At 41.7% G+C, this 24374-nt stretch overlaps 1 protein-coding gene and 1 non-coding gene across 2 annotated transcripts in view; one reads left to right on the forward strand and one right to left on the reverse strand.

Moving 5' to 3' along the window:
* LOC130678829 (N-acetyllactosaminide beta-1,6-N-acetylglucosaminyl-transferase-like) overlaps window positions 1–24374 on the reverse strand; it is a 36766-nt gene that overhangs the window by 3518 nt on the left and 8874 nt on the right. Inside the window, exon 2 of the mRNA XM_036888670.2 lies at window positions 3969–4061. Within this exon, the coding sequence (XP_036744565.1) occupies window positions 3969–4061 (93 nt within the window). The remainder of the gene's footprint in view (window positions 1–3968; window positions 4062–24374) is intronic.
* On the forward strand, window positions 16265–16370 carry LOC118914196 (U6 spliceosomal RNA). Its single transcript, XR_005025521.2, has one exon. It is a non-coding gene; the product is annotated as a U6 spliceosomal RNA (small nuclear RNA).

Raw genomic sequence — 24374 nt, forward strand, 5'->3', positions numbered from 1 at the left:
ATATTTGTCTCAGTGGCATGAAGGAAAATAATATTTTGTTTATGGTCTTTCTTTCCAGGTAATTGTTTACTGTCTTTCTCCCCAGACTAGAGTATAAGGTCTGAAGAACTGGAATTTGAGGCCAGTTTCTTCTCTTCTGTGTCCCTTGCATCAGGAATGGTGCCTGGTAAATATTAGGTATTAAATTAATAGTTGATGGATAAAAGGATGGAGAAGAATGAGTGGAGAGTCAGCGGACAGGGAGATTTGGGAAGCACCAGGAGGATGGGTGGTGGTTTCAGATGGAAAAAGGCCTCTCGAAAAACTTGAGAGATGGGAGTTTTCTGCTAGAATTGGGAGTTTTGTTGGGAAATGGGTTAGAAACAAGAATGGTGGGAAGTTGGAACTCTTTTCTAGAGGTTGCTTGGCATGTAGTAGAACTTAACCCAAAGGGTTGAGCCCTTTTAATCCCATAAATATGGGGAGGGGAGTCTCTGAAGATGTTTGAATAGAAGAATGAAATGGTGAAATCGACTTTAGCAAGATTAATTGTGCAGTGCTTTGCAGAGTACATTAGAGGTCAAGGACTACAGTAATAACTTCATGTAAACCAGAGAGCTTGTTTGAAGTGAATGGCTACCGTGAGTGGGAAAGAGGATCTTAGAGCCAAAATACAGGACAGACAGGACTTCGTGATTGGTTCAACATGGCTGGGAGGAAGTAAAATAGGGAGTGAAGGAAGATCTGCAGGGGAAGAAGCCAGAGCTGTGGCAAGTTCAAGAATAACTGGGTGGTGAGAAGAGATGAGTGCATAGGCAGCACCCCATGCTTAAGAACACAGAAGTGAACAGGACAGAATAGCTCAGTGTGGGTCAAGCAGAGGGCACACAGACAACCTGGGCTTCAGGACAGAGGCAGTCAGTGCATACTTAGAGAGAGAGAGAGAGAGCCAGCAGACCAGAACCCCAGGAATGCAGGAGAGCAAGGGGACAATTTGGGGGGGGTCCACAGATGGTGACCTTGGTTGTGAGGATGGGTAACTTTTCCTTTTGAAACAGGAAGAACAATGAAAGAACGCATCGAAAATGCTTAAAGGTGGAGGAAAGGAATGACATGACAAAGGAATTGATAAAGAGATTTTGATCATATGTCTTGAAAGTTCTCCCTAAAGTTGAAATCATCAACTTTAGAAGATGGAAAGGCTAATTTAGCACTAGATTGAGAGCTAAAGGTGAGCAGGAAGGCTGAAAAGGTGTATGCTGGGAAGGGCAACAGGAAAAGAATGAGGTAAATAAAAGAATAAGCAGTCAGCCAGGAGGGTCTAGCTGAAGTTAGACAGCAGGTCCCTGTGGTGGGTGAGTTTAGGACAGTTCTGAAACATTCCCCAGCATTGTTCTCCTTAGGAAAACACAAATGGCAAAAAGCAGATGGTGGTAATGATTAAACACAGGAGTCAGTCGGCAGTCGCAAATGGCAAGGGAACTTAACGCATCAGTGAGAACCACATGGCCCGGCAGATACCGTACACGGGCTGGACAAGGAGTCCTCAGAAGCAGGAAGCTGGAAAAGTGGAACCTCTGGACATCCCAATTTTAAAAAAGCAAACACATTTAAACCAACATATTTTAGGTATGCAGCTACAGCAATGAACAAATTGGTTAAAAATCCCAGACCTTTGAAACTCCTGTTCTGGGAAAAAGACAGTAAAATACATAGTATGTAAGTGGGTGAAGGAAACTAGCAGGGTGACAAAGAGGTTGTAATCAGAAATGGTAGCTCCAAGTTCAAGACCACAGAACGAGAATGGTACTCTGTGATTCTAAGGGCGAAGAGGGCTTGTAAAGCAGGTACACACATAGGTTTGAACAAATCCTGTTACAGCCAAGGGAAAAGGTCCAGACTGTATTACTGACTTGCTGGTTTGGCGTGCAATGTTCTAGCTCCTCTGGATTATATCTTTTTTTTTCCCCTATGTAGTAGGTTGGGGGACAAACAATTTTTACACTCTGAACTCTATAAGCCTTTCAGATGTTCACTGGCATTAACAGGCTCTAAGAGGAAAAAAAACGAGGTATTTGTCTGAGATGGCGATGACTACCCAACCTTTGTACCCTATCCTATGTAGGCTCCTCGCTAGAGGCTGCTCTCAGGGACCCCCATGTCATGTGATCAGTAAAGGTCCCTACTTTTGCATATACCTTTGCATTTACAAATGCAAACCTGCGTAGCCAATACCTTCCTACTGGGATATGATAGGGATACAGGTGGTGACAAGGAGACTGAAGGTAGGTACGTCTGTGCTTGGGCAGGATGGGGGCTGATGCACAGTGGATGGGGAGCTTCCGTGGTGGGGGAGGCCTGGGATTGCAAAGTAGTGATGTCACATGGGTCCCTGTTGTGGACGCTGAAGTCCTCAGGAGTTACAGCTGGAGAGAAGGTGGAGAAGCAGGTCAGAGGATGACTCTGTGGTCCTAGAGGTTGGCAATAGGGGCTGCAGAAGGATGTGAAGACAAATATTGGGACCTTGACTGATGTGGATGGTCTGTTTTTCAGAGATCAAAGAGCAAAGCAATCTCCTCTCCATCCTTCTCCTCCTCCCACCAGGAGGGCAGGCCGTGGTGAGGATGCAGGCAGGTGGCACAAGCTGTCCTCTGGGGGAAATGTGGGCTGGTGCAGGTGAAGATATGGCTGCTTAGAAACGGACCGTACAGCAAAGTGAGACGCTGCCACCCGCAGTGGAAGGGAACTCCGAGGAGCAGCGTGAGGCGGCGGCTGAGTGTGACGGAGAGCCCTAGAGAAGCAGCAAATCGGGGGTTTTCATCTGAAACTTTAGGTGTAGATTAGACAGACTGACGAGTGGAAGAGTGGGGGGGGGCACAGCTTGTTACCCTAGGGGGAAAGGTGACACCTTCACATTCACTCTCTCACCCACTCACTTAATCACCCACAGAATATGTGTTTATTGCCTGCTGTGATGGGCTGAATTGTGTCCCCCCAAAATCATATGTTGAAGTCCTAATCCCAGTACCTCAGACTGTGACTGTACTTGAGACAAAGCTTTCAAAGAGGTGATTAAGGTAAAATGAGGTCACACGGGTGGGTCCTGATCCAGTATGACTGGTGTCCTTATAAGAGGAGGTTAGGACAGACGCACGGAGGGACAACCCCGCCCCCTGCCCAGTGTGGACCCAGGGAGAAGGCGGCATCTGCAAAGCCAAGGAGGGGGCCTCAGAAGAAGCCAGCCCTGCACACGCCTGGTCGCAGACTCCTGGTCTCCAGAACCGTGGGGATAGAAATTTCTGTTATTTTAGCCAACCAGCCTTTGTTTTGTTAGCCCTAGTAAACGAATGCACATGCCCACTATGGACCAGGCAGTAGTGTGATTGGCATGTATAACAGGACTGATTAAAAACCTTTCTTTGTCAGGTTCCATGGAAATGAAAACTACTTAATTTTTCTAGTTCTTGTCCATTTGCAGGAGAAATTTCTCTTGTTAGTGTCACGTGCCATCATGTCAGAGCAGAAGCAAACCGTTCCCAAGTCACCTGGGCGCCTCTCTATGGAGGGAGCAGAGGCTGGCATGAGGGAAGGGGGTCCAGCTTGCTCCACGGTGAGAATGTGACATTTCTCATGCTGACCACTTTCCTGTCCTGACCACTGCACTCTCAAAAGAGCAGAAAGAGGAATAAATAAGAAGAAATCGGAAACTAGTAAAAAGAAAGTACCATTCTAATTTGGGCCTGCTTCTGTATCTCCCTAGGTATTATGAGCTGGAGAATGTCTGTGAGCTGGAGAATGTCTGTGAGATACTTAAATTTACTTTTCAAGGACAGTGTCTTAAAGCCTCTAGCTACTCTATTTAGTAACTCTCAGACTGGTCTACACGTACCAGCAGTTCTCCTCCTGAGAGGCCCTGATTCCATAACTACCTCCATGCCGACCGACACCAACAAGCAGTGTGGCCCCAAAGTGTGAAACGAATGACTCACCATGGCAGCCTCCGTGTTTGTCTTCCATGTCAATCCACTTGACGGCTCTGAGGTTACCCATCCATGAGGCATTTGGCATGGAGCCAGGGACACCTGCAATGTCGGTAAGAAAAGCAGAAATGAGTAGTCAGAAAGGTATTAATTTAATCAATTATGCCTCCAAGCCATGTGTATTCTCTTTCAATGTATTATCTTTCACATCAGACTTTGCATCACCAGTGCCAGATCCCAGAGGATTGTGGCGTGAATGGTTGGTGGCTATGAACGTAGCCACATCACCAGGGAAAAGAATCTATTGGTTTTTTTCATGAGGTGTGCCCAAGCCCGCAAGACAGAGTTTAAGAAATGCCAGTGTGAAACCACAATGCAGATGAAAATGCTGGAGATTTTTTGGTCTATTTCTCAATGGCCTTTGATTGACTATACTTTCAATGCTAATATTACAATTTTTAGGACTTTCCAAATGATTTCTATCTTAAAGCCAAAGCTCAGCAAACAGGCTACACTATGCCCTTAGTGCTAATAAATGAGAATGATTACAGGCTCACGTATATAAGGCGACAGTATAAGGCATACAGAAGGAAAATACCTTGTTCACTACACATGGAACTCAGATAAACCCTGTGGCATACTATCCTTCTTGCTTGTTAAAGCACTCCTGAAGCATGTGGTGTTGCCAAGCATTGCGATGGGCAGAGGAACAAGACATGATTCCCGATCACCCAGTGAAGATGAACTGTCCACCCCAAGCAGTAGGTTTCAAGCCTAAGTTTTTCCTAGAAATACTGGTGTGAATTCACCTACCCATCTTCTCTATTTCTTCCATTTTTTAATTTTTGACCATAAAAACAAAAACAAAAACAAAAATTGGTGACCTGTTATCCAATTTACCTTTGAAATGTAAAGAGCCTTAAAAAAAAGGTAGTGGGGCTTTAGGTTGCCCTCTTGTTAGGCCAGGGCTTTTCCACTGGCACTATGGGCACCGGGCTGGATAATGCTTTGTCACGGGGCGTTGAGCAGCACCCCTAGGCTCTACCTACCAGATGCCAGCAGTACATAAACCCAGCTGTGGCAACCAAAAATGTCTTCAGATGGTGCCAAATGTCCCCTGTGGGAGCAAAATCGCCCCGTTTGAGAAACACTGCTGTCTCAAACAGCCCTCTTCATCTCAGTACATTTTGGATAGGTCACAGAGATTCAAGGTCACAAGATCCATTTAATCATATAGAGTAGTCACACCCTGATATTTCCATCCTGTTAAAGTATATGGGAATCAATGTAAACTCAACTGAAGGACGAATATTTTGCTTTATAAGGACTCCAGCAATTTCCAGCAGAGAGAAATGCAATCGGAACATGATTCTGCTCCAGGCACTATGCAAATGCCATCTGTGTCCAAATTGCAATAGCCCTGTCTTAGAAGATCTGGTAGGCAGAACAATGCCCCTCCCTGCCAACATATACTCAAAGAAGTCCACATCCTAATCCTGGGAACCTGAGAACATATCATGTCACATGGCAAAGGAGAATGAAGGTTGACAATCAGCTGACCTTAAAATAGGGCCATTACCCTCAATTATCCAGGTGGGTCCAATGTAATCAGAAGGGTCTTTAACAGTCGGACAGGGAGGCCAGGAGTTGGTTGGAGTAGTGCAGGTGAGAAGGACTCAACTCTTCTTTGCCATCTGTGGATGGAGGAAGGGGCTAAGGAATGTGGGTGGCCTCTAGAAGCTGGAAAAGGCAAGGAAAATGGATCCTGCACAGACTCTACAGAAAGGAATGTAGCCCAGCCAACACCTTGATTTTTGATTGACATGAGTCTCACGTCAGACTTCTGACCCACAGATTTGTAAGAGATGGTCCACTATGTTGTTTAAGCAGCTAAGCCTGTGGTAAATTGTTATGATGGAAAATAGAAAAGGATATACATACTAATGAGAAAAAATTGCCCAAGAGGATGGATAGTTCTTAATAAGCAAAAAATTGGACAAGACCAATATTTTATAGATGTCTAATTGGATGGGGTAAATAAAACGTTTTCCTCTTTAGAAAAACAATAAAAATTGTGCATTTTCAGAAGAGAAAAGGCTCTGTTCCTTTGCCCTGGTGTCACATGATAATTATATGATGATCTAAATCAAGAACTGTACCAAGGTTTCCTAACTAAAATTAAGTTTTGCATAATCTTTCCTGTGAATAGCATGAGTCTTTACCCCTAAGGGCACTGTATAAAGCAAGATTCTGTTCTTGCTGCCAAACTTGAAAACTTATAAATGTTGGGTATTCAAGGAAAGTACTATTTAATAAGCAATATTTCTTTCTATTATCTTAATCTGCATTTAATATTTAAAAATTTTCTTTAGCGCTTGCCTATGCAAAAAGCAGCTTATTTATTTGACTGTTAGCACATATTTTAAAAGAATTTAGAATAAAACTTGCCTTCGTTGATTTGGGTGGGTGAGCAGAGAGGGCAGTCTGGAAAGCAGAGAGATAATCTGGTATATTTACTCATGTCAAAGAGATTAGCTGACGCACATGTGATTTTTTTATGAGTCTTTTTCTATTAAATAACTACAGCAGAAAAGTGTGAATAAACACTGCATGACAAAAAAGTCCTTCACCCTCCTTTAAATGTTACATTTTTAAAAGGACAAGATGATTTTCTTCCTCTTTCACTCCTATCAATATTGATCCTCACAAACTGACTCTTCCTCAAGCAACATATTCCATTATTCTAAAGATTGTGACATTTATAATTAATGACTGTTGTCTCTAAAATAAATATACAACACCTATTAACTTCCTGTTAATGTTATCACAAACCTCAACTTCTATACTTTGATGACAAATCTCAAACATGTCTATTTAAATATTATTCATGTTTGTACTTAAAATAATACATTTTTAAAAGAAGAAGCAGGGAAGGGGACAAAGTTGAATTCTACTCTTATCTTTTGTTGCAGAAAATCCCAAAGCACAGAAAGGTTTATGACAGTCATGGGCACAGGCCCTTGCTTTTCAAGTGTGGTTCTTGGACTGGGGGCTTCGGCATCACCTAGGAGCCTGTCAGAAATGCAGAATCTTGGGCCCCACCCAGACCAGAAGATTCCTGCGCACAGCAGTTCTGAAGCTCTGGGCTGTATAACCAGCACTGGGATAGGACTGGCTTCACCTGCTGCTCGCTGACGCCCTTCCCTTGGCCTCCATCAGCTGTGCGGGTTAGCTTCTCACTCTCCTGTTCTCACCCACATTCTGCTCCTTGAAAGAATCTGGTACAAATACCTCACATCGTTTGGTTTATTTAATGAACCTGTCCCCACCGCTAGGAATACAGTTGACCCTTGAACACAATGGGGTTTCAGCCCCCCTTGCAGTACAGAAGCGACGTATTAACTTGTGGCTCCCCTAAAATGGAACTAATAGCTTACTGTGGATGGAAAGCCTTACCGAGAACATAAACAGTTGATTAACACCTATTTTTGTATGTCATGTATATTACACACTGTATTCTTACAATAAAGTTAAGCTAGAGAAAAGAAAACATTTTTTCAAATCATCACAAATCTCCAAACATTTTCCAATGTATTATTGAAACAAATCCATGTGTAACTAAATGGATCTGGGCAGTCCAAGCCTGTGTGGTTCAAGGGTCACTGTATATGCATTTTACCTCTCAAATCTTCTCCTTGAAGACAGTCAGGCATCTGTTGTGGGGACAAGCGACGTTGAGCAGAGGGCCAGTCCTCACATGTATGTGCCTTTGATGTCATGGCATTTGGCACACAGGAGATAATGTGACCAGCCTTAAAGGAATGAATGAATGTGGCCTGCAGGGGCTGCCCCATCAACTTAAGTCTGATGGTGAACATGGCCTCGCTTGTTTGTGGATCAGGTAGACCTGGTTGCAGCCTTGTTTTCCCAAGAGGCCACGGTACTCTAAGGCGTAATAACATTCTGCCTTTCACTATTGCAGAATATTCCTCCTCTTGGCAAGGCCAACCTATTTCTGCCTGCTCTACAGCAACTGCCCAGGTGCCCATCAATCATCTATTCTCCACATCTGTCCTACCTGGTAGACCATCTTAGGGAGGAGACAAAACACTCAACAAGACTCCTTGTGACAGGTCGATTAGAATACTTTGTAGACATCATTTGGTTATTATTTTGAGGAGATAATGGCAAGCAAAGGATTGAAAAGCCTAATACAGAGTGTGCCCACTATTCAGTAAGTGGCTTAATTGGCTTGGGGTAAAACACACACGGAGACACCAAAGCTCCTGATCCCATCACTTGTGCCAATATGCAGGAGGCTCCTTCTACTCCCTGAAGGCATTTACAAAGCTCATCTCTGTTCCCTGTTTTTCTCCCCTGAGACCGACCTCAGGCCAAAACCCCTGATGAACAGACATTGACTGGCCTGGGGGTCAGGGAACTTAGTTCTCATCCCAGCCTGCTCTTTAGCCAGCTCTGTATCCTTGAGTATCATTTAACATCTCCCAGATTCACCTTTCAAATGAAGTGGGTAGATTACATCAGTGGTTTGTCAGCCTTTTAGACTACAGCCCACAGAAAAACAATTTTAAACCACCTCACACACACACACATATATGAAGTTTCACAAAATACTTAGGCTTATTCCATTCAATACACTTGTTTATTTTATGCTATTTTCTGGTCTAGTCTCATCTTAAAAATTCTAGTCAAACATATAAAGTGATTTCTGGATCCATTAACAGGATGATGTAATACTATTTTAAAAATACTGTACTGAGGATACAAATAAATGGAAATTCATTCCATGCTTTTGGGTAGGAAGAATGAATATTGTCAAAATGGCCATCCTGCCTAAAGCAATCTATAGATTCAATGCAATCCCTATCAAAATACTCACAGCATTCTTCAACGAACTGGAACAAATAGTTCTAAAATTCATATGGAACCACAAAAGATCCCAAATAGCCAAAGCAACCCTGAGAAGAATAATAAAGCAGGGGGAATCTCATTTCCCAACTTCAAGCTCTACTACAAAGCCACAGTAATCAAGACAATTTGATACTTACACAAGAACAGACCCATAGACCAGTGGAACAGATTAGAAAGTCCAGATATTAACCCAAGCATATATGGTCAATTAATATATGATAAAGGAGCCATGGACATACAATGGGGAAATGACAGCCTCTTCAACAGCTGGTGTTGGCAAAATTGGACAGCTACATGTAAGAGAATGAACCTGGATTACTGTCTGACTCCATACACAAAAGTAAACTCGAAATGGATCAAAGACCTGAATGTAAGTCATGAAACCATAAAACTCTTAGAAGAAAACATAGGCAAAACACTCTTGAATATAAACATGAGCAACTTCTTCATGAACATATCTCCCCAGGCAAGGGAAACAAAGGCAAAAATGAACAAGTGGGATTATATTAAACTAAAAAGCTTCTGTACAGCAAAGGACACCATCAGTAAAACAGAAAGACATTCTACAGTATGGGAAAATATTCATAAATGACATATCTGATAAGGGGTTGACATCCAAAATATATAAAGAGCTCACATACCTCAACAAATAAAGAGCAAATAATTCAGTTAAAAAATGGGCAGAGGATCTGAAGACACTTCTCAAAAGAAGAAATTCAGATGGCCAACAAGCACATGAAAAGATGCTCCACATCACTAATCATCAGAGACATGCAAATTAAAACCACAATGAGATATCACCTCACACCAGTTAGGATGGTCACCATCCAAAAGCCAAACAACAACAAATGTTGGCGAGGATGTGGAGAAAAGGGAACCCTCCTACACTGCTGGTGGGAATGTAAAGTTCAACCATTGTGGAAAGCAGTATGGAGGTGTCTCAAAAAACTAAAAATAGAAATACCACTTGACCCAGGAATTCCACTCCTAGGAATTTACCTTAAGAATGCAGGAGCCCAATTTCAAAAAGACATATGCACACCTATGTTTATCACAGCACTATTTACAATAGCCAAGGAATGGAAGCAACCTAAGTGTCCATCAGTTGATGAATGAATAAAGAAGATGTGGTACTATACACAATGGAACATTATTCAGCCATAAGAAGAAAACAAATCCTACCATTTGCAACAAAATGGATGGAGCTAGAGGGTATTATGCTCAGTGAAATAAGCCAGGTGGAGAAACACAAGTACCAAATGATTTCACTCATCTGTGGAGCATAAGAAGAAAGCAAAAACTGAAGGAACAAAACAGCAGCAGATTCACCCAAGAATGGACTAACAGTTAAAAGGGAAAGGGACTAGGGAGGATAAGGGGATTAAGGGGCATTACGATCTGCACACATAATGTAGGGGGTGGGTGCACAGGGAAGGCAGTATAGCACAGAGAAGACAAGTAGTGATTCTATAGCCTCTTACTATGCTGATGGACAGTGACTGTAATGCGGTATGTGGTGGGGACTTGATAATGGGGCAAATCTAGTAACCACAATGTTTCTCATGTAATTGTATATTAATGATACCAAAAAAAAAAATTACTGTCCTAGATGATGTGTTAATATTGTCACTGTTATAATTATGGTCACTCTTTGCCAGGATTCTGGGAGGATAGTTTTGGGTATGTGAGTAAAATCTGCCCTTAATTCTTAAGTATTCCAGGAAGGGACTAGTTTGCATTTCAAGTATGGGACCAAAAAAGGCAACAATATTATCAGAGAAAACATTTTAATCTGTAAAATCCAGTTCTCCCATTTGTTCTCCATAGGCTTAGTTAAACAGATTTGAAATCCAAAGTAACCAGGAATATTTTTCTTGGGACTTAGTCTTTTTAGCCAAATACCCATATTTGTTGAGTAAATGAATGTGATTCTTTGAAATGCAAGCTTTATTCATATTGACTTGCCTCTCCTTATTTTCTTACACAGTGTGGACCTCATTTTGGGAGATCTGTATGTGGTAATGAATTACAGCAATTTTTTATTATTTAAGCTCAGATACATACTTTTTAACATACTGAACAAACAAGAAATTTTGTTTTTAGATATCAAAAGTCAATGCTAACATAAGGTCAGGGTACTGAAAGGGGTTTTCTCACAGTGTAATGGTAAACTGTAAATTCGTACAATTCCAGAAAATCAATTTGTGAACACATAGGAAAAGCCACTGTAACTGCCAAGTCCCACTGACCCTTTAAACCAATAGCTTCAAAATAAGCTAAGGAAATCCTTTTTAAAGTGAGAAGATCTGTATAAATGATGTTCATTATGACATTATTTACACCTAAGGACTACAGCCCAGGCTTTGAAGTCAGATTGTCGACGCTGCAAATCCCCATCTCCACCATTACTGGCTATGTGACCTTGAACAGTTTCGTAATCTCCTTAAGATACCACATATAAACCTTCACAACCTCCCGGAGTTTTGTTAGTGTTAAATAAGAGAAGGTATGTGTCACGCTTAGCACCATGCCTGGCATACTTCACTAATACGTGGTTGAAAACACAATCCCTCTGTTAAAATCATGGGACAGTGTAGCTGTGGAGGAGGCGGATTCGTTACTGTCTCCCACATCCACTTCGCAGCACTGCTGACAGTAGGGGCAGATCACCTTGCTGTGGGGCTGTCCTAGGACTGCAGGATGTTTGCCAGTCTCCCTGGCCTCTAACCTCTGGCGCCAGAAGCAGCACCTCCTTAAACTGTGGTGAGATCCCCCTCAAGTTGTGACGACCAAAAATGTTTCCATATATTGCCAAATGGTCTCCTGTGGGGCAAACCTGCCCCTGCTTGACAACATGCAATTGTACATTATTAACAAAACCATGTACACATATTTGCATACGAAATGAGCAAATTTTTTTAGTTTAAAAAACTCGAATGTTATAGTTTAAAAAGTTTAAATCTCAAATAATTTACATACACCTGAGTCTTATTTGCTTCACTGATGTAGTCACTGTGCTTGTGAATACTGAAGAATAATTCCACAAAAGAAAATAAGTACACAATGTTCATTGCTGATTAGCTTCAACAATTTAAAAAATGGAGATTTAACTAAAAACCAGAAAGTGAATAAAAAACTTGTAGCCTCTTTTTCACATTGTTAATTGTGGTCATTTTCTGAAATAAAAAGAGGCATTTTTGGTTTTGCCTACCCACTGGTTCATTAATCACTTATAATTTTGAACACAAGAAACTCACCAAGAGAGATCCTGTTTTGTTTCATGGGGGTGTTCTAGAGTTCTGCAGCCCTCAGATGATGGCAGAGCATTCTTAAAATGTCACCTCTTGGGGACTTGGTGATGGGGAGAGTCTAGTAAACATAATGTTCCTCATGTTATTGTAGATTAATGATACAAATTGTAGATTAATGATACCAAAAAAAAAAGTCACCTCTGCATTCATCTCTGATAACTGCCAACAAATTGACTCTTTTCTAGTTGCAAAAGGAAAAGATGAAATGAGTAAAGAAAAACCCATCATTTTAGACTCAATGGGATTTTATAAATTTAAATGTTTTAATATTTTCATATGTTCCTCATTGCTAAACTGGGTAAACTAGAGTTTGAGAAATTTAAGGGAATTGCCCAGCAGTATGGACATGCTAAATATAATGTGTTGAATTTGTTTTAAGAGAATTTACTCACTCATTCAAGGTTTTCTTGCATGCCTCCTATGTTCCAGAGTAGATGCTGGGGGTAAAGATGTGAATGAGACGTTTCTGGAGCCTTTGGCTTAGTGTATCCAGAAGGATTACATTTACTGATATAAATAAATATATTTTTACTAGCAGCACCCCCACCCCTACTCCAGAGTAGTTCCTGCTAGTCTTTGGTGACCAACAGGAAAGGTCAGTGGGATGTTTAGAAATGTGGGTAATCTTTGGCTCAGAGCAGTTCAGATTACAATACAATCCTGACCTAAATAAAGACTGACCTTGATCCACTGACCCTCTGGCTACCTTTCTCTTTAAGGGTTGGTCATCTTAAGCTCTTATCAGACAGCCTTAATTATGGAAAATTTTTCTGAGTCAGTGAAAACTTTGGTTTCAGTACTTCTGACTTGTCGCCTGACAGCTTTCCCTTCTTTCCTCCACTAAAAGTGTTTTCAAATCCTTCACCTTCATGATTAACCCAAATCCACAAGTTAATCCCTTCTAGCTGTGACTGTTGAAATTTGTGCAGTAAAGGAGCCTCCTAACTGATTTCTAACCTACCAGCAGTTCATTAGGCCATACCTGGCATTTTTTAAAAAAATTACTATATAGCTATTTTTTAGAAATCTAAAATTTCAATCTAAATGGGTGAAGCGTAGAAATCCAATTAAGCCCCATTGCAGACTGAATCAGAAAGTCTGGGGATAGGACCCGTAAGTCTTTATTTCAACAAGCCCTTTATTGTCACGTGGTTTAGAAAAGCCTTCATCCAGAAGCAGATGGGTAGAATTTCAGGTGGATCTCGAATGTAGTAGAATGTGATTCTACAAACTAAAAGTGTTGTCTGGGAAGCAACACTACAGTGATTGAATGGAGGTAAAAATTGTTCTGCCATGTGAGGACAGCCCAGAATTTGACCCATCCAATGGGCTGCACCAAAATTACACTAACAGAATGAAGAAAATTTAAAAATCAACTTTTAAGAGCTATTTCTCTTTTAGAAGTATTGCTTCTTGTGGCACATGGGAACCTCTGAACTCCAGCTCTCTGAGAATAAACTGGATAAATAGTTTGTCTCTCAACATCTCTGTTTTCTTTTCAAGGGTTTGGTTTGTGTTGAGAATATGTTGTAGTTTTTGTTTTTAATATGTCAAAGCAAAATAAATTTCATCTGATTTCTTGTCTTCCATGCAAAATTATGCTAATTTAATGTAGAAAAGAAAAACAGTAACATTTAGAGCAAGTGGGTTATATTTATATGCACTGTTCTGTATTATTATTGCTCCCCTCCTGCTAGTTCCGTTTAAGGAACCCTCTATCTGGCATCACACATCTTAGGAGCCAAAAAATGAGCATCAGTTGCTCTTTGTAACTTTCCTTCAAATGACTGTGCTTTCCTGAGAGGGTGAGGTCTTGTGAGTAAATTATGAAACAAAAAGCAAATTCATGATGATGATGTTTATGAAAGTTTGTGATTGCATGGCCACACATGAAGAGGGTAGGCCTTTTATTTAAAGGTTAATGAAAGCACCTGGAGGAAAACATGCATTATAGCATGTGCCCACTGTTGGGTGGGCAAACCATTCAGAGTAGCAGAATATCCTTTGGTGGGCTGTGTCAGGCTGGGCCAATTTCTGGCATGAATAGAAGGGAAGTAATCTCCTCTTAGACTTTTACCAGGCATTCCAGGAGTACCATAAGGTAAACAAATGCCAGAATACTGTCTTTGACATTTAAATAGGTCCATCCAAAAACAAATGGTCACATAAGTAGCAAATACTGTGCAAATCACTGAGCAAAAAAGAAGAAGGAAAAGAAGAGGAAGAAAGAATTTGAAGTAATGTTTTCAAACTTGAGAATATCAAAACTTCCTGGAGGGCTTATTAAAATAAAGAATGCTGGGTTCTATCCCACATTTTTTTTCTTTTTTTAATTGAGGATTAAAGGAGATACGGCATTATGTCAGCTACAGGTGTACAGCATACTGGTTCAATACTTGTACATAATGCAAAATGAGCACAATAAATCCAGTTGACACCCAAATGATTTTCAGTTGAACCCCGAACTGTTTTACAAGCCCTACCTGCTTAAATAGTGTCACTTCCCTTTGCTGGCGCTGTCTCAACTCAGGTGCTCAACATCTCTCACCAAGACTATTTTAATTGCCTACAAACCAGTCTCTCTGCCTTTAGTCTGCCCACTTTGTTGGCAATACCACCAGGTAGCTTCTTCTATAATCGGCGTTGACCCTGTTGCCCCCCTATTTAGGGGGTTCAGGATTACTTTGAACCATCTGCCCTGTGTCTGCGTCTGCTTCAAGCCACTCTGAGCGGCCTGCCCAGCAACCACTCACCCTCTGTCCTCTCAACTTCTCTTGCTGGCTCCTGTTCCTCCTCTTACTAGAATTCTTACCCACCTCTCAGGCTGCATGGCTGCTTCTGCTGCCTCTGGGCCCAGCTTAACATTTGTCTCCTCCTCCTTCAAAAGCTTGACTCTGAACTGACATTTTTTTTCTTTTTCTTTAGATTGTCACTAATCAAGCAGTCTGCCCTAGTGAGCTCCTCAGAACTGAAACCCTGTCTGGGTCCATCAGTTTGCTGCTGGAGTCCAGCCAGCCAGGAAGGTACCAGAATGCTGGCCATGGCACACAGGGGTGTCTTGTGATCTTGTCCCCAGACGCAAACAGCAGACTGGCAGTGCACATGCCGTATCTGACTGGTGGGCCTGTTTGGTTTGATCCCATAGAAGGGGAGGTGGAAGACTGAAAAAAAAAAAAAACCTAACAGATTTCCCATGACATTCTGGACTGCCACTGTCCCTTGACGACAACTCCCTGGGGCTGTGTGCAGCCAGGAGTGATCCTGCCACCCTGGTCCCCACCTTGCTTCACTCACTCATGCTGTCCGCCTGGCTCTGTCACGTGTGGTCACCGCACTGGGTTTCCAGGCCTCACCTTCCAACGCTGTCCACACACACAGCGTTGTCCTGTTATCCTTTTGGGAATCTCTGAATTGGTGTTCCATTTGCATGTAGTTTCCCCGTATCTTGGCTTACGTCAAATATCAGAAAACAAGCTCAAAATAAGTCCTGGGGATGTAATGTACAGCATGGTGTCTCTAGTTAACGATGCCATATTGTGTATTTGAAAGTTGCTAATTGAGAGAATCTTTAAAGTTCACATCACAAGGAAAAAAACTGTAACTAAGTGGTGATGGAGGTTAACTAGACTTATTGTGGTGATCATTTCACAGTATATACAAATACCAGATCATTATGTTGCATACCTGAAACCACTGTAATGTTCTATGTCCTTTATATCTCGATAAAAAGAAAAAGGCAAACACACACTCACTAGCAACTAAAGCTACTAAGGTTTAAATCTGAAGATAGCCTCTAATTAAAAAAAAATTAATTTCAATACTTTTTTTTTTTAGAGTAATTGTAGGTTCACAGCAAAACTGAGTGGAAGACACAGAGGTTTCCCCAAAACTCCCTGCCCCCTCCTCTTTTTTATACCCATCAAACTGGCAAAGATTTAGAAAATGGTAACACCCAGTAGTGGAGGGGACACAGAGAAATGGTTGTCTCAGGCCTCCCAGCAGGAGTATAAACCGGTGCAATTATTGAAGAGCAATGTGACACTTTGTATCAGAAGCCTTGAAGTGCTCACTCCAGCAGCACATACGCTAAAATTGGAATGATACAGAGAAGATTAGCAAGACCCAGCGCGTGGACGACATGCCAATTGGTGAAGTGTTCCATTAAAAAAAAAAACAACCTTAAAAATGTGCACATCATTTGACTCAGCAGTTCAACATATTGGGATCTGTCCTACGGAAGTTATTTGTAAATTATTATTTGGGAGGCAGTGTAACATAGCAGTTAAAAGGAGAGACTCTGAAGTTGGCCTGGGTTCAAAAACCTGAGACCACCGACCGGCCAGCTAATGTCTCTGTTCCTCTCTGTAAATGAGGGTAGAAGGAGTAAATACACCTTATGGAGTTGATGTGAAGTACATCATATACTTAAAGCACTCCGAATGGTGCTTGGTACATATTAAGTGCTGAGAAAGTATCAGTCATCATTAATTACCAACTTTATTAATAAAACAACTATGACTACCAATGACACCTCCTAAGTGCCCATGATTTAAGGCTTTGCTAAATAAGTTATAGTGCATTCAAATAATGGTATGCTATAAAGCTATTAAAAATTATGGCGAAGAATTCTTCATAACATGGAAGAGCTATGACATCCTGTTAAATGAGGAGCACCAGTTATAAAAACAGACAGGCATGTAAAAATGTTTTATATGAAATCAATGGCTGAAAGAAATATAAAAATACCAAACAACCCAGTAACTCCACTCCTAGGAATTTTCCTCATTTTTTGACCACTGAGGGGTAGATAACTATTTTAGAAATTGCTTAACTACTTTTACTTTGCAGCTTTTCCATCAAGAGGCAAAGAATGTTTCTCCACCCCTTGAATCCCACCCTTGGCCGTGTGACTTGCCAATGGGACTTCAGTAAACACAACACAACCAAAGACTTAAAAACGGGTCATTGATGAGGGTTTGCCCTCCCAGTCACCAAGTGAAACCGTCCTAGCCCTTGGGGGCCACGTGTGGAGAAGCCTGGGGCCTGGAGGTGATGCACCCCAGCCCACCCAGCCCTAGGGGAACTGGCCCTGATCAAAACTCACAGGATCAGGAAGAACTTTCTTCAAGCCACTAAGTTTTGGATGTTCTTTTCCTGCCAGCAAGATTTTGACTGATTTTTTTTTAAGTAGGCATCAGGTGCACATAAGGAATGAATGAGAGCCAAGTCAACACGATAATCAATTGCCTTCTTCATTTTCAACTCAAATTCTAGCCTTTATCTGTATCAGTGTTCCTCATTCTGGCTACACACTAGATCACCTGTGAACTTTTTAGACCTACCAATGATTGTGCCCCATCTCCTAGGCATTCTGAATTAACCAGCCAAGAGGGAGGCCCAAACATTGGTATTTCTAACAATGCCCTAAGTAACTGTAAAGGGTAGCCAGGGTTGAGAACGCCTGTTCTTCACAGATTATTTGAATGAACTTCCTTTTGTAAAAAAGGGATAATACTTCTTAGCTTCTAAAACAGCAAGTAGTGTGCCTCAGTATGGGGAGATTTTATTTTTCACTGAATTACGGCAACTTCAAGTTTTAGAGATATTGAAAATACAGAAAAGCTCAAGAAGAGAACTGTTTATTTTCCAACTCCCTCAAATTAGCTAGTGTTAAGCATCATGGCACATTAACCTTGTGAACCTTTGTTTTTCTTGTTAACAATATAATTATAATTAGTGAAAAACTGAACACTTGTTAGTAGATTAAAAAGATGCAAAGAAGTATAAAGAACAGAAATGAAAGTTTGAAAAAAAACACAAAACACTACAAAAATCTTATACCTACAAGTAATGATCATTATGAAAACATCTCATCAAGCACTCTTTTGGTACAAAGAAATACTTCCATGTCACTTTAAGACTACAACACAGACATTAACTAGTTGACTAACCTATATTGAATATAGATTGCAAATAACGTTTCACAAGCGGCCTTTACCATGGAGAGATACGGGTTGGGTTTCCTTAAGTGAGCTTGGGCATCCGTTTATGCACGTTTGCTACTTTCATAGGTTTATTGGTTCAGAAACTTGTTTCCTAAGAACTTAGGTTTCATTAGATGCCAGAAACTCAGGAGATTCCGTTGGTATTAGCAGCATGTGAATGTCAAGTAGTAAGTTTTCTCTGTGATCTCTTTTAGATGTGTTTGTTCATAGTTTGAATTAGGTATTTGCATTTCAAGTGGCATTTTCTAGATTTTACGTGACTGTTTGAAAAAAGTAGTATTTACAATATTGATTTCCCTTCCCACGCCATTACAGGGAAAGGGATTTCATGACAGAGCCATTCCTTATTGAGATCAATAGAACACAGCACAGCCTCCACTGCTTTGCTTGTTGTCTGGGAAAAGTCCTTAATGACTGTGTTAGACAGATTCTCCTCTTGCAGCACACACGGCCTTCCTCACCTTCAAAACAAGGTACCAGGCTACACCCAGTTGGATGTAAATCAAGAATTCATTCTCAAGTTGTAAAACATCCCCTCCAATTCCATGTAAGAGCAGCCAAGAAAAAATAAATCACGCTTACTTAGCATTCTTGTCTAATCTTAACCCCTATTTACAATCCAAGATGGATCCAAAGGAGCTGAAGGTCAGTGGCAAACTCCACTTGTTGTGCATGTACCGGGGTGTATACAGGTGGCGAGTTCTGGGAACTAAGTGCCTCTCTATAGCAAGCCCAACCCCTTATCCGGAACAGCAGAAGTAGTTCCTCTGTTTATACAGAAATATCTAAATAAACTTTAAAAAGAGCAGAGACATGAGAAAAAGTCCTGATGTGTGCCCAGGATCTGTGGGCATCCTGGAGTTTGCAGTAGTTTTTAGAAATCCAGGAAGTCACAGGGTAGGCCTAGCATTTCTTCTGGAAGCATCTATTTAACCAGACCATTTGGAGTAAAAGCACAGGGCTACAATTCGAAGTTACACAGCGACAAAAATACAGGCAATGCCAGTTCATGGGGTTGGGATGGCTGTCCCTCTCGGAAGTGACGCAGGGGGCACGAGGAGGCTCCCCGAGTCCTGCAGTGACTTGGCTTCCGGCGTGCGTGCTCACGTAAGGCTCGGTTTGAAACCTCACGGACCTCTTCGATTCTGGTATGCGCGGTTTCCCGTACATATGTTTCAATAAAAAGCTGAAGAAAGCTGGAGAGCAGGTAGGAAGGTGGTATTTACATAAACTGGCAAAGGAAAACAAGGGCCTTCCAAGAAACGCTGGCCCCTTCCATTCATTCCTTGCCCGTGTCCGCTTCTCTTCCCAGGGTCTGTTCAGGGATCACAGGGCCTCAGGACCCATTTTTTCAGGTTTTGAGGCTTTTGCCATTAAGAACTTCACTACTACTGGTATTTTTACTTGTGCCACAGTCACTCCAACGTTTGAGAAACTCGGTCATGGACATCTTCAGATCAAGACCAGTAACAAACATACTCAGTTTGTAGGAAAAAATAAACCTGTGAGCCACCTGCACATCCCAGCAGGTCTGTGTGCTCATCAGAGAACGCAGCGGCGAGGGTGTCACATGCTCACTGCCCTGCTCCTATGACAGGACTGATAGGGACTCAGGATGGGAAGTTCTGAGAGTCTGCCACCTGCACCTTTGGAACAGAACTGGAAGGTGGTGTTGGTTATTCCTATTCTTCCACCTGAATTTGTGATGTTCCCCCTATTTATTCTGCATCACAGATACTGTCAAATCAAGAGTAACAAAAGCATGCCAAGTTGAAGCTTAATAATGATGTAACTATGCAATGTATTTACGTTTAGTTTATTATCCCAAATGAATACTATACTAGAAGACCCTACGTTTCAAAAATAATAATAAGCGGTCCAACTGATTCTATTATTTATTAGAAGTTTAAAATAACACGAGAAAAGAAAAATTAGCCAAATGGAACCAACATTCAACAGATACCCACCTGCTAGAGGATCTGTAAGAAACCCTCCCATTCACCTTGGAACACACAGAATGAAGAGTAAGAAGCTGCTTTCCGAGACCTCAAAGACTGCATACTCTACGATACCGTTGTTATGACGCTCTGGGAAAGGCAAAACGGCAGGGATGGAGAACAGGTCAGGATTTGCCGAGGGTTGCTTTTGGGGGCAGGGGCTGCTTTCAAGGAGCACCATGAAGGAATTTTTGAAGGTGCTGGAATTGTTCTTGATTGTGGTGGATGCATGACTCATGTCACTGTGAAAACACACGGGACTGGACATCACTGAGAACGAATTTTACTGTGTGTGAATTTAAGAATAGAAAAGGAAACTGCTTCAAATTCTGCAACAGTGTAGGATAGAATGGGTCTCCTTCATGGTAAATGGATACCTTTTTAAATTCTATTTCTTTTTTATGGCTGAATGATCTTTCTGTGTGTGTGTGTGTGTGTGTGTGTGTGTGTGTACACACATCTTTATCGGTTCATCTATCAGGACACTTAAGTTGCTCCCCTGTCTTGGCTATTGTAAATAATGCTGCGATCAATATAGGTAAATTTCACCATTTGTAACAACACAGATGGACTCAGAGGGTACTATGCTAAGTGGAATAAGACAGAGAATGACAAATTCTGTATGATTTCAGTTATATGCGGAATCTAAACAAAAAGAAAGAGAAACAGAAACAGACTTGTGCGGGGGAGGGAGATGGGTAAAATAGGTAAAGGGGGTAAAGAGTTACAAATTTCTGGTTATAAAATAAATTAAGTCAATGAAAAGTATCACATAGGGAATATTGTCAATAATATTGTAATAACTCTGTACAGTGACAGATGGTAACTACACTTTAATGTGGTAAGCATTTTGTAATTTATATAAGTATCATTTTGTAATGTATACAATTGTCAAATTACAATGTTGTACACCTGAAACTAATATTGCATGTCAACTGTACTTCAAAACTTACTAAAATTCTATTCTGTAGAATACCTACAGAATTTTCATTTGAGAAATATTAATATTCATTATCTTGTGAAAAAATAAATCCCAAACATTACTTACAGAATCCTGTCATCAAAACTCAGCTTTCTGTAATTAGAGAACACAGGTACTAAAATGTTGTTACTGTCCTTCTGCTCCAACAGCCAGAGTATTTCAGAGAGAAACTGTGGGAAGTACTAAGTACACCAAGACTATCGTATTATGACTTAGAAGTCCCATCTTTGGGACCCAGTTCAGCTGCTAAATCATAGGGACCCAAACAAACCAGTTTTCCTCCTAGGCCTGGTTTCTCTAATCCTAATGACGAGAATACCCGTTTCCCACTACAGGATGAAATCACCCATTTCACTTCACAAAATCATTTTGTTATTCGTGAAGTCGCCATGAGGGTTTCTACTCCTTCCAGCATCGTGCACTTAAGACAAAACAAGATGAAATGAAAAATAAATAAAAATAAAAACCTCTCACCCAAACCACATTCAGTGAGCACCTTCTTCTGTCCATCAGGAGCAGTACTAGGCTTCAGAATGATGGCTACAGAGTGACTGGCTACAGACGTATGGAACTGTAGCTGAGTTCCAGTAACCACTTCATGTATTCCTCTCAGCACAGGCCCCCTCCCCACCACCTCCATGAGACTCCTATGGTCATTCCTTGGCTGAGAAAACAGAAGTTGGAGAGTTGAAGGGACTTGTGTAAGATCACACGCTAGAAGCAGCCATGACTGAGCAAGGGGGAGCCAGTCTTCATTCTACTGCACCTCCCAATTCCACAGGGCCACTGGGGGCTCTGAGGCCGCGTCTGTTTCACTTGGCACATTCCTTACTGCACATGTCCTGTTGGGACACAACAGATGGAAGCTGACAGGGAGTTGGGCAAGATGCCCCTCACTGACATACCCTGTTTCAGGTGCCCCCATTCTGGTGGTAACATCACCACTTTCTTTTTTAACTGGGCACAGAGAGGAGATTCAGATCACTTGGAAACTGCGGGCATCCTCAAGAGCCAGCTGTCAGCACTGATGCAGGATCACCGTCAGTCACTGTGCCTCCTGGTATGGTGGTACCTGAATTGGTGCACCTGTGAACCCTGCACACAGGGCAGTTGGGCTCCCTAACCAGTGTCATAGTCTCTGCCCCTCTCATTTCCCTGGGGAAGGACAGTAGTATAGGAAGCTGGGGAGGAGGGGGTAATTCAAACTGATTTGGTCTCGATTCTAGAACAACTTCCAGGTCTTTTGTAGCAATCTCAGAAACCTGTGCCTCGTGGGAAACTGCACTTTCCTGGCACCTGTTGTCTCTTTTCAAGGGCAGCTGGATGGAATGAAAAATAACTAACAGTACTGATAACTTAGTAGGTGCCATGCACCATTTTAGGTACCTGGTAGGTATTCATTCACATAATCTCCTTACAACCTCAGAGACTAATCCCAGTTTACAAATACAGAAACCGAGACTCAGGTTACATCATTTTCCTGAAATCATATACATCAGGAGCTGCAAAGCTGGATTTGAAGCCAAATGCTGTGGCTCCAGAGGGCCCCCCTTTTTCTTCCCCACCATAGATGGACCACACTGGCCTGAGTCTAGCTCAGCCGTGATGGGCACACCCAGAAAATCCTCTCCAGAAACAAGGGAACCTGTATTAAAACAACAGATAAGTGGAGATATTGTGTAAGTACTCAGTACCCAATTTCCCCATTTGGTCAGAATTTTAAAGCAAAAATACCACCAGCACACACTACCTGTGGTGAATGGCCAGAGTTCTAAGTCATGGCAACAGTGGTGGTTGGTGTCCAGACAGGGCCATGGAAACCCTGGCAGGGAGGGAAGTTCATCACCCAGAGGCATTGTTCCGTTGGCCTTCAGGTCACAGTGTAGTATACATAGAAAAGCTGTGACATTAACATACCACGGGGGTGGGGTGGTGGGGATGGTAACAGATTTAAGGATGGCTGACCTGGGAGCTATACCCTCAACATCTTATAAATCTCATAACAATTTATGAAGGTGGTGTCATCCCCACTTTACAGACGTAATTGCTCAAGATCTCATTGCTGGTAAGTGAAACTCAAGTCTGTCTGCCTCTAAAATGTTTGCTCCCTCCACTGCATGCTCGAGATATAAAGCAAAATAATGCAGGAACCTTTTTTGAGATCACCTGGCCCAATTTCCTAACTTTACAGAGGCGCAAGCTGAGGCCCAGAGAGGTTAAGTGACATGCCCAAGGTTAAACAGCTAGTTAAGGGCAGAGGCTAGAACCTAGAAAATAATTTTGTAGTGTGCATATCTAGGTCATTGGTCCCTCATACATGGTCTAGTGGCTAGAGTTTGAAGCAATTAAAGAAAGGAAAATAAAACATCCACACATGGGGAACCCTCCTACACTGCTGGTGGGAATGTAAATTAGTTCAACCATTGTGGAAAGCAGTATGGAGGTTCCTCAGAAAACTAAAAATAGACATACCATTTGACTCAGGAATTCCACTCCTAAGAATTTACCCTAAGAATGCAGCAGCCCAGTTTGAAAAAGGCAGATGCACCCCTATGTTTATCGCAGCACTATTTACAATAGCCAAGAAATGGAAGCAAGCTAAGTGTCCATCAGTAGATGAATGGATGAAGAAAATGTGGTACATATACACAGTGGAATACTATTCAGCCATAAGAAGAAAACAAATCCTCCCATTTCCAACAACATGGATGGAGCTACAGGGTATTATGCTCAGTGAAATAAGCCAGGCAGAAAAAGACAAGTATCAAATGATTTCACTCATCTGTGGAGTATAAGAAGAAAGCAAAAACTGAAGGAACAAAACAGCAGCAGATTCACCCAAGAATGGACTAACAGTTACCAGAGCCACCCAGAGATTCTTCTGGCCCTTCTAGAAACGCATTTGAAAAGAAATACTAGCAAGTCATAATCACTGCTGTGAAATGCATTATTCTCCAGATACTTATGTTCTGGGGTGAAGTTGGATCAACACTGCCCCATACACAATTCTTACTTTTTAATAAATTCTCAGGCAACGTTCAAACTTTCTCTCATGTCCTACAGCCAAAATGAGCTGGTGCTCAGATGCTTATGCAATTTTTGCCGTGTCAAATAAGCTGTTAACTGACAAGGCTGGGATGCCAAAGCTGGTAGTCTCCCTGCCTCGTGATCCTGAAAGATCAGGAAAA

Source organism: Manis pentadactyla, chromosome 16 (genome assembly GCF_030020395.1).
Source record: "Manis pentadactyla isolate mManPen7 chromosome 16, mManPen7.hap1, whole genome shotgun sequence".
NCBI lineage: Eukaryota > Metazoa > Chordata > Mammalia > Pholidota > Manidae > Manis > Manis pentadactyla.